This window comes from Echinops telfairi, unplaced genomic scaffold (assembly GCF_000313985.2).
Source record: "Echinops telfairi isolate 266 unplaced genomic scaffold, ASM31398v2 ScPeMD7_1;HRSCAF=3_0, whole genome shotgun sequence".
NCBI classification, from domain to species: Eukaryota; Metazoa; Chordata; class Mammalia; order Afrosoricida; family Tenrecidae; genus Echinops; species Echinops telfairi.
In genome coordinates, this window is record NW_022103896.1 from 8109139 (window position 1) to 8126150 (window position 17012).

Sequence of the window (17012 nt, forward strand, 5' to 3'; positions counted from 1 at the left end):
TTGCAGTGGGAGCTAGCTACGAAAAACCCGCGGGCACTCCGCCGACTCTTAAATCAGGTCAAGCGGAAGTCACGTGGCTTCTCAGAAGGCCGCTCCACCCTGGCGGCGGCCCCAAGAGGACTTCAGAGGCACCCACTGAAGGTGGAGAGGTGTTTGCCCTTCTCCGTCAGATAAGGGACCCTCGCCCACAACCACAAGTTTCCAAGTCAGCCAGAAGCAAACCCAGGGGCCAGCTCTTCTGAGTGACTTGGGCTATGTGGCACATCTTCTCTGTCAAAGCGGGGACCATCTGCCGTTCCTGGAAGCAGTATTGGGAGGATGGGCTGGGACAGTCCAGGTTAAACACCTTGCTAAGAGACTGGCAGCTAGGGAACTCTGTCTATACTGTGCTTCCCACCCAGTGGGTCTCAGCCCCAGCTGAACCTATCACCCACATGGCAGCTCTTGGCTTGGGGAGGGGCACTCAGCGATGTCTGCAGATGTTTTGGTTTGCCACCCACACACCTGCAGGGGGAGGGGAGGAGCTGGTAGAGATGTTGCCAAAAGTCTAGAGCAGTGGTTCTCACCTTCCTAATGCCGAGACCCTTTCGTACACTTCCTCGTGTGTTGTTGATCCCCCAACTGTAAAATTATTTTCATTGCTACTTCATCACTGTCATTTGGATACTGGTATGAATCGGGCGAGCCCTGTAAAAGGGTCGTTCGACCCCCAAAGGGAGCACGACCCACAGGTTGAGAACCGCTGGTCTAAAGCATACTTAGAGAGCTCACTGCTCCCCACAAGGACCTATGTGGTCCAAGATGTCAGCGGTGCTGACTTCCGGAAAGCTGCAGCAGCCCCCTACTTGGCCGAGTTCCTCACTCTACACAGGACCCCATTCTGTGCTGTCGCCGCCGCACTTACAGTGAGCCTGGAGGAACGCTCCAGCGGATGTGGTCGTTCTGCCCACCGGACATGGGACACAGGCGGAGCCACCTGCTCGTTCTTGGTAGAAGCCAACAGGGCAGGGAACACACTGTCCATCCTGGAAATAGCTTCCTTCAGGGCATTCCACTGGGAATAAAAAGAAATGGTGAGTTCCAGAAATCTGCCCCAAGGCTAATTCATTTCAAGTTTTGAAGACATCTATTGACAAGGGACACCATGCCCACTCTTGGAATTGCAGGCAGAGGTAGGAAGAGGCTGACAAGCTTCCTGCACCCCAGGAATGGACACGCTGCTAGTAGGAGGGAGGGCGTCAGCCAAGAACACCAGATCAAGGGGGGAATGAAGCCGAGCAATGGGGCAGAGTCATTGAAGAAGGAGACACAGGAGACTTGTGTAAGGAGGAGCCAGCCAGGCACAGACCCGGGGGAAGAGTCCCAGGAAAAGTGGGCAGCATGTGCAAACACCCCGAAAGTCAGAATGAGCTTGGATGGTGCGGGGCCTGGAGAAAGCTGAGTCAAGGGAGCAAGATCTGAGTAGCCCAGAAGAAGGCCAGGAGACAAAGCCGGAGCAGCCCCTGGACACATGAAGGTCCACCCAGAGGCCCCCACGTGCCCCAAAGTGAAGGGTGCGGTGTCAGGTGGTAGAGGGCGGGCTTTGAGTTTGGACCGACTTGGGAGGGTGCCATGCCCCACTCTTTCCTTGAGGTTCCTCTCCTCCTGTAGGACAAGGCTCTGGAATTCAATGTCACCGGGGCAGAGCAGTAATGTGTGTGAAGGGCACATCCTAAGGTCAGCTCCACAGATCTCTCCATAGGCCACCTAGCACACCTGGTCTCCCGCTCCCTCCTGGGAAGACAACTGCTCAGCGCCCTCCCAGCAGTTAGCCCAGCGTCCCAGACAAATTGCCGTGGTGGTGGGGGTTCATTGCCCTGATGTCAATTCCCATCCACGGTGATGCTGCAGGTATCAGATTTTGCAGGCCCCCCAATGGTCCAGCCAATGTTGGTGTAGCAAGGACCCAGAGTCTGAGTATGGGCTCAGCATGGCTGAGTCAATTAGAAACTCAAGCCACATCTTGGAAACTGAATGGCGTGTTTTTCCGGTCTACGCTGGGCCACGAAGATCCTCCCTCCGAGAGAACAGTTTCGTTCCTTCTATGAGTCAGGCTGCTGACGATCGTCCCTTGAGTCTCCAGCCCAAGTGTCTGGTTCTGCGGTCAGGGAGGTGGTCCTCAAAGTCACTGCCAAAGGACAGGGCAGGCTTCGCAGCTGCCTGAATTGCCTGACCGCCAAAAGGCAGCAGGGAACTAGTCCATCAGCGCCCGGAGCCCGGGCTGTGCTCACGGGTCATGCGACCTCTTCCCTTGCGCCATTTCTCCTCACCTCTGAAGGCAAGAGTCCTTCCCCCCAGAGAAACATGTTCATAGCTTACAATGAGCTGGGGGTTCAGGCATCACCTCCTCCTCTCCCCTGGGTGGGGGCTACTGCGATAACTGAGTGCTCATCCCTCAATAAAGTCACTCAGTCACAATCACCAAAAACCCCCCTGGACCTCAGTTTCCACTTGTGTAAAATAGGAGAACTCCAACCAGTTGAAATGTGGACATTTCTCAAATGCCTCCCCCCTGCCAGCCCTCCCCTTCAGCCCACACACACAGTGGCAGCCAGGTTGCTACTGAAGAAAAAGAAATCTTTGGAGAAATATGGTCACTCTCCCCAAGTTCCACTCCACCACACACTCGCCAACCTCAAGTTCTTCCATGGGGTCTCTCACCAATCCAAGCCCCTTGCTCCGGTCCCCATGGGTGATCTAGACACCAGAGAGTAACTGGAATGGACCCCACCTGAACTGCAAGCAAAGTCCCATCACTCTACAGTGACTAATTTCACGGACAGTGACTCTGTGCCCCTTAAAATCACATGGGATGGACATTCCCGCTGTGCCTCCCTCCCATCCCCATCATGCCCTCCAGGGTGACCATCCAGATGAGCCCCACACCCCTAAGAGATGGTATACAGAACCCTGACTCATCTTCATAGGACAATACTCTGCTTCTAATCTCCTAGCTGTGTTCCAGATGTGGCCACATTTTAGAAGGAAAAAAAGCAAGAAGCACGGCCCCAAAGACCTGAGGACCTGGTCGCTCCAAGAATCCCTTCGTTGAGAGAGGAGTTGTGTTTTGCAGAGGACAGAACCAAGAATATGAGGGTAGACCAATTGGAATTCCAGTCTCAGCCCTGCCAATCAATCATCCACCAGGCTGTGGGCCTATGGGGCTGTGGGCCATTAGCTGCCAGTGTGTGCTGACCACCAGTTAACTCATGCCACCCTCACAACCACCCCATAAACCCAAACACACTTCCAACAAGTCCATTCTCTATAGCACAGGGTGGAAATGCCCCTGTGTGTGAGACTGAAACTCTTTATGAGCATAGAAAGCCTCATCTTTCTCCTACACGGTGGCTGGTGGTTTTGAACAGCTGACCTTTTGATGAGCAGCACCAGGAGTAACCAAATGACCCCCAGCGATGCCTTCTTTCTAATCCTGCAACTTGTGAATATGTATGCACCTGGCATGCACGCATAAATAAATAAATAAATAAATAAGGTAGCAAATGGAATCCAGGCTGCTAATCAACTGGGTTAAAAAAAAAAAGAAAAAAAGATGAGATCAGCCTGAATTATCTAATGTCATCTCAGGGTCCTTAGAAACAGGTGAGTGAGGCAGCAAAGAGGTGGAGGGAGATGTTGCTAGAGAAGAGTCCTCAGTGAGAAGAACCTCTGTTGGCACTGAGGACGGAGAAAGGCCAGGAGCCATGGAATGTGGGCGGGCTCTAGAAGCTGAAACGGCAAGGCCACGATCCCGCCCCAGATCTTCCAGAGAGGGACACAGCCCTGCCGCCATCCTGACTTGAGCCCAGGGAGAGTCGAGCCCAGGCTGACCTCCAGGACGAAAGGAGAGGCCATTGGTGCTGGGGGAAGCCACCCAGCCAGGGATAATTTACTACGGCAGCTAGAGGGAGACAGTACAGCTTCTGATTAGGCTTGATCATTTTATCCCAGTGAAAATGGCTGTCCGGGGCTGTGTGTGTGTGAGCGTGCAAGCGTGCATGTACCAAAAGAACCACAGGGAACCGCCAAGAAGGATCCATTCTCCAAGGTCTTCAAGTCCAAGGCTGGAAAGCAGACATTTGGCGTGGGGGGAGGGGGAGGGACATTGTTGTAAGCAGAATGAGAAATGCCTACGAGAACCCATGGTGGATACCGACCTTCTGCTCAAAGCCCATGCACTCCAGGTCGTAGGGCCTGTCAGGACCGAGCAGAAAGGGTCACATCCAGCCTGGCTCTTTGAGTACTGTGTCATTTGTCCCGTCACTCCACCTACTGCCCAGTGGGTAAGGGCTGCATACCACACAGACTGGATCGTTGGGAAAGAAGCGTGTGCTGACTAAATCAGCCAAGGGCTCTGAACTAAGGAGTGATCCAATTGCATCAAAACTAGCCCAACAGCTTCATTCCGGGAAGTGGGTTTGAGTCCGGAAGCTGCACTGCCTGATACCCACCAGCTATGAGATGCTGGCATTTCAGGTACCACCAAGGGCATAACTTCCAGCGTCCACGCAACACACAAGCCGACGCAGCACAACACGTTGATGGGTGAGTGGAGCTTCCAGACTGAGACAGGCTGGGACGAGAGGTCTAGAGATCTTCTGAAGATGAGCCATTGGAAACCCTACAAATCACAGTGGGATGTTGCCCCTGATGGTGCTGGGAAAGGAGCCGCCTGGGTTACAGGGCACTGACATGAAACAGTGGCCACGCAGACCACGGGACACGAAGCCAGGCAACACTCTGTTCTGTGTTCCATGGGGTCCCCATGAGTCATAGCTGAGGACAGTAGCAGCAGGAAAGGACAGGACTCACCACATCCTAGTGCATCCCGGCCGGCTGGGCTGGTGGCTGGCACTCTGTAGAAGCCGTCCATGCACCCGAACTGTGCCCTGGGAGAGGGGCCAACGTGTTCCCCTTGGAGGAAGCGTATGGAAGTGTCTGCTGGGAAAGTCTTCGAATCCAGGTGAAGCTGGAACTCCCCGCTTCGGATCAGATCTGCAAAGCGCCCCACCAAGTCCTGGCCCACAAAGGCCTCCTCTGTCAGACACAGGATGGAACAGAAGGATTACCCCCTTGTTCTCTGCAAGGACCAGAGAGGGCCAAGGGGACAGAACAGCCACGAGGAGGGGGTCTTTGGCATCATCTGAGATGAGCATCTGGGGTCCTGTTTTACAAAGGGGACAACTGAGGCCCAATAAAAGGGGCTGACTGCCCCAAGCCCACATGATGAGGCTGCAAACCTGGGTCACTCAGCTCTGGTTATTTCTTGTGGTCTCCGGTGGTGGTCCATACTGGCTTTGTCTGCCATGTCTTCAGTCACTAGTGAATGAAGGCGCTTGTCCATCTCAACCTTTGGTGAGCCACCTGACATCCCCGAGCCTCCTTTTCCCCATGGGCAGGAGGAACCTGGGCATGTCCCTCTCGCCACCATTGAGGACCACAGGACATAATGTGTGTGGAGGTGCATCTCAAAGGGAGGACAGAAGCTCCACAAGGCTAAGTGATATTCCACCTTAGGGTTGAACTCAGCTTTGAGAACACCTTCAGCTCGGCGAATGACAAGCATTTCCTAGGAAGAAGGTGCAGAAGCACCATACCAGGGGGGGTCCCAGCGAGCAGCCCACCTCCTTGCTTCCACTGGCTCCTGGGAAGGCAGCCCATGACCCAACCATAGTTGCCACTGTTTGCACAGGTGAAGTCAGGAATAAACTTCCCCTTGACTGCACCTTCAAACACACCCGTGTCACCTGGACTCTGTGGAGGAGGAGGGCAGGAGGGCCTCAATTCATTGTGCTGAGGGGAGTAAGCCTTCATGCAGATGGGTGCCACAAGAACCAAGCCCCAAGGGAATCAGCCTCCTGAGTTCTACTCTGGCAACATTTTCCAAAAGTTCTGGTCAGGAGGCGCTTGGCCACTGGTTGACAGAAGAGAAGGCACCAGGAGCTGGTGCTGCTCTCTGGTCAGAAATGCGTGGTTGATTTCCTGCCCGGCCAGGAAGCTCAGAGCTCATACGGCCCATGGTCCTATTACTTCTCCTCAAATCTGCACTGACTTTCTCCTTAGAACTACTTGCTCTGACTCACCAGCCTCAGAAATCGTGTGGTACCCAGAAGCAGGCCCACCACCACTGCGTTCATTCTGATTCACAGCGACCCTGGAGAGGACAGGGTAGAACTGCTTCTGAGGGTTTCCAAGATGGTAACCAGGGCTCCTTAAATAGCGCTGGAGTGTACTGACAGAGTGAAAATCATGTGGAGATGCCTCCTATTAGAAGCTAGTGGGACCTAAATGCAGCCCAGTGTGGCCTTCCCCACCTTTGGCTACTCTCCTCTCTGTCAGACTCTGGGTGCCCAGGAAACCCAGAGAGGATCAGGCGACGTCCACAAGAGCACAGCCAGGCTCGCTGTTGTCCACAACGCTGCTGAATTCCACTGAGCTATTGACTGGCATCTACTAACAGGTCTGTGTTTTAGGACTTGGATCCTTTCAGGTGCTAGGACCTTACCTCTCCCCCGGGCTTGGTCACCTCCCTGAGCGGAGATGAGGAAACTGAGCCCAAGAAAGGCGGTGTAACTCCTTCAGCGTGAGAAAACCTACCGATGTCCTGCACGTCGGGAAGCAAGGCTGCCGGGATGTCCTCCAGCCGAGATGTCCACGTCACATTCACGCCCAGCCGCTCCGTGGTCGCGCAGCCCACCTGCACTGTAGACTCGTCGCAGACAGGGATGGACACAGACGACCCAAAAGTCTTCACCTGCACCAAGATAAAGGCTTTCCATTCAAGAGCAGTAGGCCAGAGTTTGGGGAGCCCACATCAGGCACCAGGACTGGACTGGTCCCTCCTGCCTTAGGGGATAAGGTGGTTGTCACCCTGCCCACCCACTTTTGTGAGTAATAGCGCTCAGTACAGCCTGCTCCCGGAGGACAGCTTCCAAAGGCATCCCTGGAATAAGAGTCGAGCCCTAGGCATAGGAAGCCCCAAAGTTCTTGAATTCGTGTCACTGAGCTGCAATGCTGGGGACCGATGTCGCTGCTTGCATGCTCACAACACCTATATCCAGGGGAGCACAAATCCCCCGGCCCAGAAGGCCTGTAGCCTCCACAGCTGCTGTGATTGGGCTGACCTTCCTCTCAGCCTCAGCATGGCTGCCACAGTACACCTTGTGCTCTGTGAGCAGAGAGACCGCAGGCTCCTGAAGGGCAGGGTGGGGTCAAATATTTGTGAGGTCCAGTGAGCCCCAAGCAAGGCTGGATCCAGGTTCAGGGCTCCAGAGAGCTTCCCAGGCCCCTGTGCACAGTGTCCTCTTCTAAAGACCACCTTCCCAGGTACTAAGACACACACTCCTGAAGGAAGTCTATCTATACACGCCTGGACATCTGGAGGAGCGGGGAGACCTCTGGGGGGATCGAGGTCCCTCTGAGGGGAAACAGAAGCACCTTTCCCCAAGCCACAGTCGAGGGTGGATGTGACCTTCGGCATGAGAAACTTCGGCCATCTTCCTGGGGTCAGGACAGGGGCCTCAGAGCCGCCCACCTCGGAAATAGACCTGGTCACTCGCTGTGGGTCAAGGAGCCATCCAACACATGCTGGATGCTCCCCAAGCCCTCCCAGTCCCCCCACCCCCTACAGGATGAGCTGGTGGAGGGGGTGGTATTTAGGTAGCTGCCACTCAACCCTTAGGGAGGATCTGCCACCTGGCAGACACTCTGTATAATTACATGCAGAAGTATGGTGTGACTTTTCAAATATTTTCCACCAGTCAGTTCCTGTGTGAAGTGTCCTAGGTATTTTCGTGAGTTCAGGCTCTAAAACAAACCCCCGTGTTACAGCTGGGGAATCACCTCGGAGAAGCTGAGACCTTTTGCCTGCCTGAGATCACAGAGGTGGAGCTCCTGCACCCCGAAGACACCACCCCCCAAAACCTTGGGAAAAGCATGGCCCATTCTCCCACTGAATCCACATCCTCAAGGCTGGGGTCACTCTCCTCCTGCAGAGGTGACTGCTGTGAGGCTCAGACGGCTGGTGAAGGCCCTCGTCACACAGGCAGGAAGTGGTGTCTCACTCAGACACCTGTGTGTCTCCAGCTCTTAAAGAACCAGACCTGTCCCAGATCTGACCAGCATGCTGTCCAGGCAGCTCTCCACACCAGGCCAGTCCGTGCCCAAGCTTCCCTTGGACCCCACCTCAACCTCCAGCAAGACCCTCAGCTCGAAGGGACCCAGGATTCGGGAAGATTCTGCTCCTCACTGGGCAGGGGTTAATTCTTCAGGGCAGTGAATGGTGGCATCAGGCATTGCCCTCAGGGACAGAGCACGAGGGAGTCCTTGATGGGGTTGTCCCTTGCTCTCACGGGCCCTTCTTGCTGGGCCAGTCCTGTCAATCCTGCCCCCACCCCACCTCCGTTGTCCCAGATTCTTCAGCCTCTCAGTTTACACTGTCACCAATCCCACCCTCCGCTGAGACCACTTCCAGAGGCCCCCTACCGTTCTCCACCCAGGCACCGGAGTATGCTTTAAGATCCCTAACCACCCATGCTGCTCTCTTACTAGGACAAGAGGCATGCCCTCCTCCTCAATGCCCCCTGCTCTCATGCCCCACCCCCACCCCAGGTTTTATGGGCACATTCCCATGAGAGGAGCCCTGCCCTTTCTGTTTCCTCTGCAGACAGAGTTTCTTCCCCTCTGGCCACTAGGCTCCCACCTCCCCTCCCACAGGGCCCCAGCCTAGCCCCACCTGTCCCCAGTGGAGGGACTCTGGGGCCTTGGGCTCCTGCTTGGACTGCGGGAGCTCATCCATGCCAAGGGCCCCAGGGTGTTTGGCATGTAACAAGGGCTGGATACACACGTGACGACTTGATCCAGATACAGGGCAGGGAGCCTTTTGATCCACCAAGGGCTGCTGCATATCTGTAACATCATTCCTGGGCCGCCCTGATGGTGCTAATTACATCAGTTCCCGCCAACTTGAAGACATATAAAAGTGTAGGGGTGGCACCCAACCTGTCGACCAGGTCACAGCCTGATGGTGCCTCCTTGTGGGTGTGGCCTCCTTCTATAAGGAGGGCCCTGGGGAACCTCCCCCTCTCTCTGCCTTCACCTTCCTGCTGCCGGACCTTGTTGCTGCGGGCCCCGTGATGCATCCACCACCATTGAATCCACAAGACTATGCCCACCAGCCTGTGATCTCCCTGCATTCAGCATCATTGCATGTGGCTGCGTGAGTCTGAAGAGGGACTGATGGACTAGTATCGGACTTAGGGACTTGATCTGCACGGGGATGGGATGTTTGCTCTCTTGATACAGAATTACTTCTTGCTGTACAGCGCTCTCTTACACATATATGAGCGTCACTAGATTTGCCTCTCTAGTCAACCCAGCCTGACACACTGATCAGATATTGAGCTAACTCACCCCTCACGTGATGGCTGCCTCTCTGATGAGATGTGTGATGTTCGCTGGTATTGATGGTTGTGGGAGTCTGAGGACTGAACTTTCCCCATCCCTGATCTAGAAGAAACGGCCGAGAACGGGCCAGTGGGCAGCCCACCTCTGCCAGGAGTAATGGCTTTGATCAACTGGCTTTCCCAATTGGAACCTCAGTTTCTCCACTGGTTCACAGTAGTGACGGTTCAACCATTGAAGCCCCGAGCTCGGTGATGCTGGGCCCCTGGTCGGCGCAGGCTGGGCTGTACCTGGATCTCACAGAAGCCGCGGGATGTCAGCTCATCCAGCAGGAAGACCTGGAAGGCTCGCAGCAGGCCCGCGTAGTCGGCGCTGCACATCTTGCCGGGAGGGAGGTGGAGCTGGAACTGAGCCTCTGTCTGCACCGTCTGCCAGGGCTGCACCCCTACGGGCAGTACCAGAGGTCAGCAGGCAGAGGTCAGGGGTCAAGGGTCCCTTCTGTGTTTGCTTTGTCCACCACATGGACGACCCTCCCTCCTTTCACTGCAATCCATCCGGCAGTCCGTCGTCACACAGTGCAAGCCCTCCATGTATCAGAGCACCCAGTCCTCCGAATCAGGGTGCCTTCCATTTGAGGGGGAGGGGAGCCAGAACCACAGCTTGCTTGGAAACCCTTCCATGAGCATCACTCCCCAGGGCAAACATGCCCACAACCAGGACCATTGCGCATGCTACTGCAGTAAGGAGCAGGTACCACGTCTATGGGGAACGGCAGCTCCCAGGGTGGTCCAGTGCACAACCTGCATGACCGGACACAGCGGCCTTGCAGCTGTCTGCTTACAGAGCTCAAGATCCAAGCCTCTCTTCCCCGAAGTCCTGGGTTCCTGGTCCCAGTCTGGATTGCCATTCGGGCCGCCCAGAGGCAACTATAAGAACGACCCATTTGTTTGTTCAAATTGCACTTGGAACTCTACTCTGGAGGGGGCTTTGCAACAAACCCGCCCTCTGACACTTTGCTAGGCCTGGGGTCTGGCCTCTTTCCCAGGAGTCCATCTGGCTGCCTAGTGCCCAGGCAGGTCTGACTGTGAGTGGCAGGTGGGCGTGGCCAGAAGGGGGGTCAGTGTGAGGGCCCCACATTGAAACAGGCCAGGATAAGCCTGCCTCGGGGCTTCCACTGAGCGACACAACAGCCCTGCAGGTGCAGGCAGGCACAGGAGAGAAAGTGGTGCTGGTGGTCACGTTCAGGGGCCAACGCGGTCTTCCTGAAGCTAAGACACACCAGGACAGCTCAGAATGAGGAGCCAGTAGCTCCAGAGAGGACACAGTACCACCTGTCCCTCCCTCTGGAAGATGTGCCATCCGGCCTCTCTGCTCCTTGTGCCCACGCTGAACATACATGTGTGCCACCTTGGCTCTGACAGGTGAGTGACCAGAAGTCCGCAGGGGGCAGGGGTTGGGTGGGAGCCACATACTCTGGCAGGCGTGGGCCGGGGGTGGGCCTGTCTCCCAGCGTCTGTGCCCTAAGCTGCACACCAGGACCCTCGGCGGGAAGGCGCTCTGGAACCCCTGGCGACACTTCAGCTGGCAGCGCTGGACGGCAGCATCTCCGGGGCCTGAGTCCTCCTCACACAGGACCATCCCGTCAGCGATGGCGGCCACAAACGGGAGCGGACACTGCGGACCTGGGAGACAGGGGAGCAGCAGGTAAGGGCTGGGCCCTGGCAACTTCCCCTCTGAGGGACTGCTCAGCCCCCTACCCCTCTTCCACTTCCCCACCCCCACCCCACGCCCACGAGAGTTCAGTCTCTCACTCTCAAAGGACCCCAGCCTGGGCCCAGTTGAGATATGCACGACCCACGGCCCAGGATGCCCCTTGGGGAGAGGGTCCCCCACTTACGCTCACAGGTGGGTTGGCTCCCAATCACTCGGGTCCCAGGAACCTCTTCCCCATTGTCCAGGATGCACCAGCAGCTGCCTCCGACCGGGTCACACTGCACTGGGGAGAAGCCCCCGGGCCCTGCCTCACAGGCTGGGGTGTAGCCTGGGCCAGCCCTCCTTGCCAGGACTCTGCTCCTGAGCGCCTCGCAGAGGCTGGGGCCTGGCGCGGGACAAGCAGGTCAGCTCAGGGCACCAACTTTCTACCTGCTCCCTAAACCTACATGACTATTCCAGGCTACGTTCCACCTCCATCTCACTCTACTCACCTCCACACCCACCCACCTCCATCCAACATCACCTGCCTACAGGGCCCTCTAGGGGCCTGGGCTGTCTCCTCCCAGGGCGATGGACCGCTCAGCTCTGCACCCTCCCCTTTGCCCACCTTCACGGAGTCTGAAGGCAACATCAGTAAGGGCATGGGCAGTTAAGAGTTCAGGGTGTCAAGTGTGATGGGGAAAAGGCCCAGGCCCTTTAGTGCCATGTCAGCACCCACCACTGGTCTTGGAGAGGCAGAGGAAGGCTGGGCAGGGGCGGGCAGAGGGCTGAGGGGGGTACTGTAGGTGGCAGAGCAGTGTTGTGGCGGCTCAGGAAGAGGGGGGCCACACAGACAATTGACTCACGGACACCGGTACTGAGCTATGCCCACAGGATCATGAAGTGTGAGGGGGCTTGAAATGCCAGTGTGCCCTGAACTTGACCCTGAGGAGAGGGGCAGCAATGGTTTCCTGTAGAAAGGGGACCCCTCCTCCCCTGCCTTTTCTGCACATCCTCGCAGACAGAGGGCAGGAACCAGATGGAAACACAGGGGGCTGGCGGGAGCCCACTGAGACTTTAGGACCATGAGGCATCACCCCTTGGAAGTATCATTGCCCACTTCAGTGGGCACAGTGCTGGTCCCCACTTCCCAGGGACAAAGCCCAGCCCAGCCCTTACTACCCCTGTTCCTCCTGAGAATATGTGAGGGGGTGGGCATTGCCCCTAGTCTAGAGGTGAGGCCCAAGGGGGCCTCCATGCCCACTGCTCACTGGAGAAGTAGGTGACTCACATGGGGCATCACTGCCTGCTTCCTGGCCCTCGCCCTCTCCGGACATTGGGTCCACACACCAGGTGCTGCCCTCGGATTCCTGCAGCCGGGCAAACTCTCCTGTCTGAGACAAAACCCAAGGCACAGGATCATGCCCCCCAAAACAACTGGCGGTGATCTCCCGATGGAGCATGACAGGGGCTAGGGATGAACAGATGCCGTGTGGGGTGGGGGGTGGGGGGAGCCCATCATTTGAACTGTTGGTCACAGCAAGCCAGAAAGCAGGGGCTGCAGGAAAGGACAGCCAGCCAGCAAGTAGCCTGGGTCCTCACATCCATCGCTGACCTCAGCCACAAGGCCTGCGCCCCAGAGAAAGGATGTCCTGATACTCAGGACAACACGACAAACCCTGCAGGCAGGGCAGAGAGTGAAATGGGCAGTCAGCAAAGGGCCAGTCATGTCCCCGCACTAATAGGAAACAGCAAACGCATTGAACTCAAACTCACAGAGCTGATGCAGACTCACAGCGACCCTATAGGACAGGATAGAACTGCCCCCTGGGCTTCCAAGACTGTCACTCTTCATGGGAGTAGAAAGCCCCGTCTTTCTCCCGCAGAGTAGTGGCTTTGAACAGCTGACCTTCTGGTTAGCAGTCCAACTACTACAGCAACAATATACAAGGGGGTACCAAAAATACACAGAATCTCGTTTGGGTCAGAGGGGAGCTTTCGTGGTACACATTTTTCGTGCTAGGTGAGCATCAAGCAACTCGCTCTGAGTTAGTGCATCCAGTGGTGTCTCATTGGAAGGTTATTTCTGGTCACAGTGAATTTTTAAGTCAAAGCAGTTTTGCTCCAACCTCATTTTTTGTGATGGCCAATTTAAGAGAACAGCGTGTGGCTGTGAAATTTTGTTTGCTGCTCAAGAAAAATGTTGCAGAAACTATTGTGATGTTGAACACAGCTTACAAGGACATATGAGTGGTTTTCTCATTTCAAAAAAGGTGAATTGTCTGTTGATGACAAACCTTGTTCTGGATGTCAATCAACTTCCCTAACAGATGAAATACGGACTCGTCGTACATTTGGAGTTCATTCCACCAGGTCAGACTATTAATCAAGCTTTCTAGTTAGAGGTTCTGAAAATATTTTGTAACAGTGTGCGACAAAAAAGGCCTGATTTGCCACCACAACAATGCACCTGCTCATGTAGCTATCTCAGTGAGCCAGTTTTTGGCAAAAAAAACAGCATGCTTCTCTTGTCCCACGCACCTTACTTGCCTGACCTCACTCTGTGCGACTTCTTTTTGTTTCTGCGAATGAAGAGGGATATGAAAGGACATAGATTTGACTACGTAGAAGAGGTGAAGAAAAAAACAAGGGAGGTGCTGTCAACCATCCAAACAGATGAGTTTGAAAAATGCTTCCAAGAACAGAATTGTAGACTTGACAAATGTGTGAAGTGTGATGGAGAGAGGATACTTTAAAGGTGATAAGGTTGTTTTGTAAATAAATAAATAGCTTTGAAATGTTTTTCCCGTCTTTTTTTTTTTTTGGGGGGGGGGGTTACACCCTCGTATAGTGAGCAACAGATGCCCCGTGGGAGGGATGGGAAATGGGTGGAGGTAACGGCTGCACAAAGGCTGCACCTAGCTAGGTAGCAGTTATCCTCCAGTGGAAACATGAAATAGCCTAATATTTCCATTCCAAAGCCCTGGTGTTGCCGGGGCCAAGCTCACAGCAGCCATTGGTGTTGCCAGGGATTGGATAACGGTACGCAATGCTTTACCGCTGCCCGAACCTCAAGAGGACCAGCTTCCTCTGCACCCTGATAGCTCTGTACTGCGGTGAGACCAGAAAAACAGTGCACTTGCTGTGTTAAGCCTTGATGTAATGTGCAAGGAATGATGCAGTAGTCACCATCGCTGCCTGTGGCTTCCAACGTGTCTTTATTATCCCAGACAAAAAGGCTGCACCCCAAAAAGACCATCAAACTCGCCCAGCCCCCAGCCCAGGCCCTCTCGGAGCTAAGCTTGGCATTCGTAGCTCAACGTGTAACCACCACGCTGGCCCCAGGGCTGGAACAAAGCCGGGGCCCTGTCCTTCGGATGGGTGTCTCGAACTGAACTCATCTCCCAATTTTCAGCCAAACAATAGACCGTTAACATCTAGAACCCCAAAGACCCAAACTCACTGCCACTAAGTCATTCCGACTCATGGCGACCTTATAGGACCGGGTAGAACTCTTCCTATGGGGTTCTAAGACTGTCACTCTTTATAGGAGTAGAAAGCCTCGTCTTTCTCCCGCGGAGCGCCTGGGTGGTTTCAAACTGCTGACGTTGGCTGTGGTGAGCAGCGCCACATGTACCTGTGAAGCCACCAGGCTCTTTTAAGGTCTACAAGGAAGCAGCAATGTTAGTACACACCCCTCAGAACAGTCCGCCAGTTGGGACCAAGGAGGCAGTGTTCAGCCCAGGGCAGTGGTCTGCAGAGTGAGGAAGGAGAGGTGATGGAGAGGAGGACCACAGGGCCAGGGTGATGAGGAACGGAGTATGGGGGGGGGCGGTAATGAGTGAACTGAAACAAGACGTGTGGGGATCGCTGGCCTTGTTCTGTAAACGCTCCCCCGACCCTCCACAACAACAAGACTCAGAAAAATTAACCACAGAGCAGAGCAGAGAAGGTGAAAGAGTTTTCCAGGGTCACACCGCCAAGGTCCAGCAGAGTTGGCACAGAGCCCGGGCCAGCCTTCCCCATGAGTTGGTACGGAAGCCAGCGTTAGTGAGAGCTGGCCAGGCCCTCTCCAGCCCCTGGGGAGACGCCCTGAACTTCCTCTTCTTGCCCTGCCGGGGGCCCTCAGAACCTTACCTCCAGGCAGGTCGGGACGAATAGCTCTTTGGGCGATGGGCTTGCCTGGCCCGCAGCCTGCTTCCAGAGGGAAACCAGCCCACTGGCTCGGGCTGCCTCACAGGGCCTGGGGCCTGTGGGAGAGAGGGGGCCGTTTGCCGAGGGCCCAGACTGGCCGAGTCTCCTCCCTGTGTCTGATGAGGGTGGTGCCCTTGACCCAGACTGGCCAAGAGTGGAATCCTCCCTTGGGGACATGCATCTCTGGGCTATTCCGTGGGCAGTGGTTCTCTGCACAAGCAGAGGGCAAAGCGGGCCAGGAGTGTGAGAAAGCTCGTTGCTAGGTGTGAGAGGGGAGGTCCCCCCCTCCCTTACCCCCCTCAGCATCTGCTTCCCACCCACAAAACGGCAAAGTGTCCACCTGGCCTGGGGGCTTGGGACGACGTGGTCTGAAGGCGGGCCCATGGGGTCAGCTAGCCTGTCACCCCCACCATGGGAGGGGGGCCGAGAGGGTTCCGGAGCCCCACTTACACTGGGGCACCTGGGCAGGGCGGGTGGCCAGTGAGGCAGGGATGTACTCTCCCTTGCCGTCCACACACCAGCAGTGGCCTGGAGAAGATGACAGGTCAGGAGAGAGTGGAGTCTTGTCCTGGGGCACTGAATCCTCCCCACAGGGCAAGCAGCAAGGGTGCCCTCCAGCCCTCCACCCCACACATCCACATGCGCTGACCCCGCTGCTGGCTGGTAGAAGGCCTCCGACCAGGGGAGGCCGCCAAGCACTTTTGTCACCAGGAGCCAGCGTCCCTCTCACTTACTCCCCGTAAGCGGGGGTTATGAAAGAAAGGGCTGACGTGGCCACTGCCCAGGGGACCCAGCCCCTCACCCGTCCTGTCGTAGCACTGTGTGGGCTCCCAGTTCCCGGAGGCATCGCACTGTGGCACGTAGGGGTCCTTGCTAGAGAGGGTGGCTGCTCCTGCCCAGCCTCCTGGGGAAGTGCCCCGTCTCTGGTAGAAGGTGAAGGCTGGAGGGAGGGAGAGGAGACGCGGCAGTGAGCCTGGGACTCCCCTCTGTACCAGGGACAGCCAAGCAGGTCCTGGAGACACGCAGGAGAGGTCCAGGAACACAAAATCCAGGCCCAGAGACACACAGGACAGACCCAGGGACACACAGGAGAGACCCAGGGACACACAGGAGTCGGTCTTGGGGACACACAGGAGCAAGTCTTCTTGGGAAGTCTACAAACACCCCCCTTCCCCCAACTCTCCCAAGGAGATGGCCATCCCAGCTCGCCATGGCCCCTGCTCTGCCTGACTTTTCTGCTTGGCACCACTAACTGACGACTGACAGTGTTCAGGGCTGTCTCTCCCTTGCTGACAGTTAAGCTCTTGGGGGCAAGGGTGTGTGTTCACTCGTCTTGAGAGCAGAGCCTGGCCCCTAAGACGCTCTTAGGAGATGCTGTGTGAAGCACAGGAGGACACGCCCACCATCACTGGCCGCCTGATGCCGCACCTCAAAGCAAGACTGAGACACCGCCCTCCTCTCGGCAGGGAGCGCACAGTTCTGGTAGAAGTGGGGAGACTGCTGCTGGTGCGGCGTGGACAGACTGCAACCCTCAGACAGAGCAGTGGGCTGCCCAACAGGGCGGCCCTGTGGACAGCGGGGGAGTGCTTCCTCAAACAAGCCGGGAGGGACATAGCATCTGGCCCAGCAGTCCCTCCAGAGGCAAGGAGCACAGCGCCAGCCACAGACACCCTGCGGGTCACACC

General features: G+C 56.1%; 1 protein-coding gene across 1 annotated transcript in view; it reads right to left on the reverse strand.

The window, feature by feature from the left end:
- TG (thyroglobulin) overlaps positions 1 to 17012 on the reverse strand; it is a 189613-nt gene that overhangs the window by 143446 nt on the left and 29155 nt on the right. The window contains exons 12-21 of the mRNA XM_004697385.1: positions 16130 to 16267; positions 15778 to 15855; positions 15271 to 15383; positions 12425 to 12527; positions 11339 to 11539; positions 10914 to 11123; positions 9732 to 9886; positions 6637 to 6793; positions 4852 to 5076; positions 905 to 1054 (exon numbers count right to left, since the gene is read on the reverse strand). Of these exons, the coding sequence (XP_004697442.1) occupies positions 905 to 1054; positions 4852 to 5076; positions 6637 to 6793; positions 9732 to 9886; positions 10914 to 11123; positions 11339 to 11539; positions 12425 to 12527; positions 15271 to 15383; positions 15778 to 15855; positions 16130 to 16267 (1530 nt within the window). The remainder of the gene's footprint in view (positions 1 to 904; positions 1055 to 4851; positions 5077 to 6636; positions 6794 to 9731; positions 9887 to 10913; positions 11124 to 11338; positions 11540 to 12424; positions 12528 to 15270; positions 15384 to 15777; positions 15856 to 16129; positions 16268 to 17012) is intronic.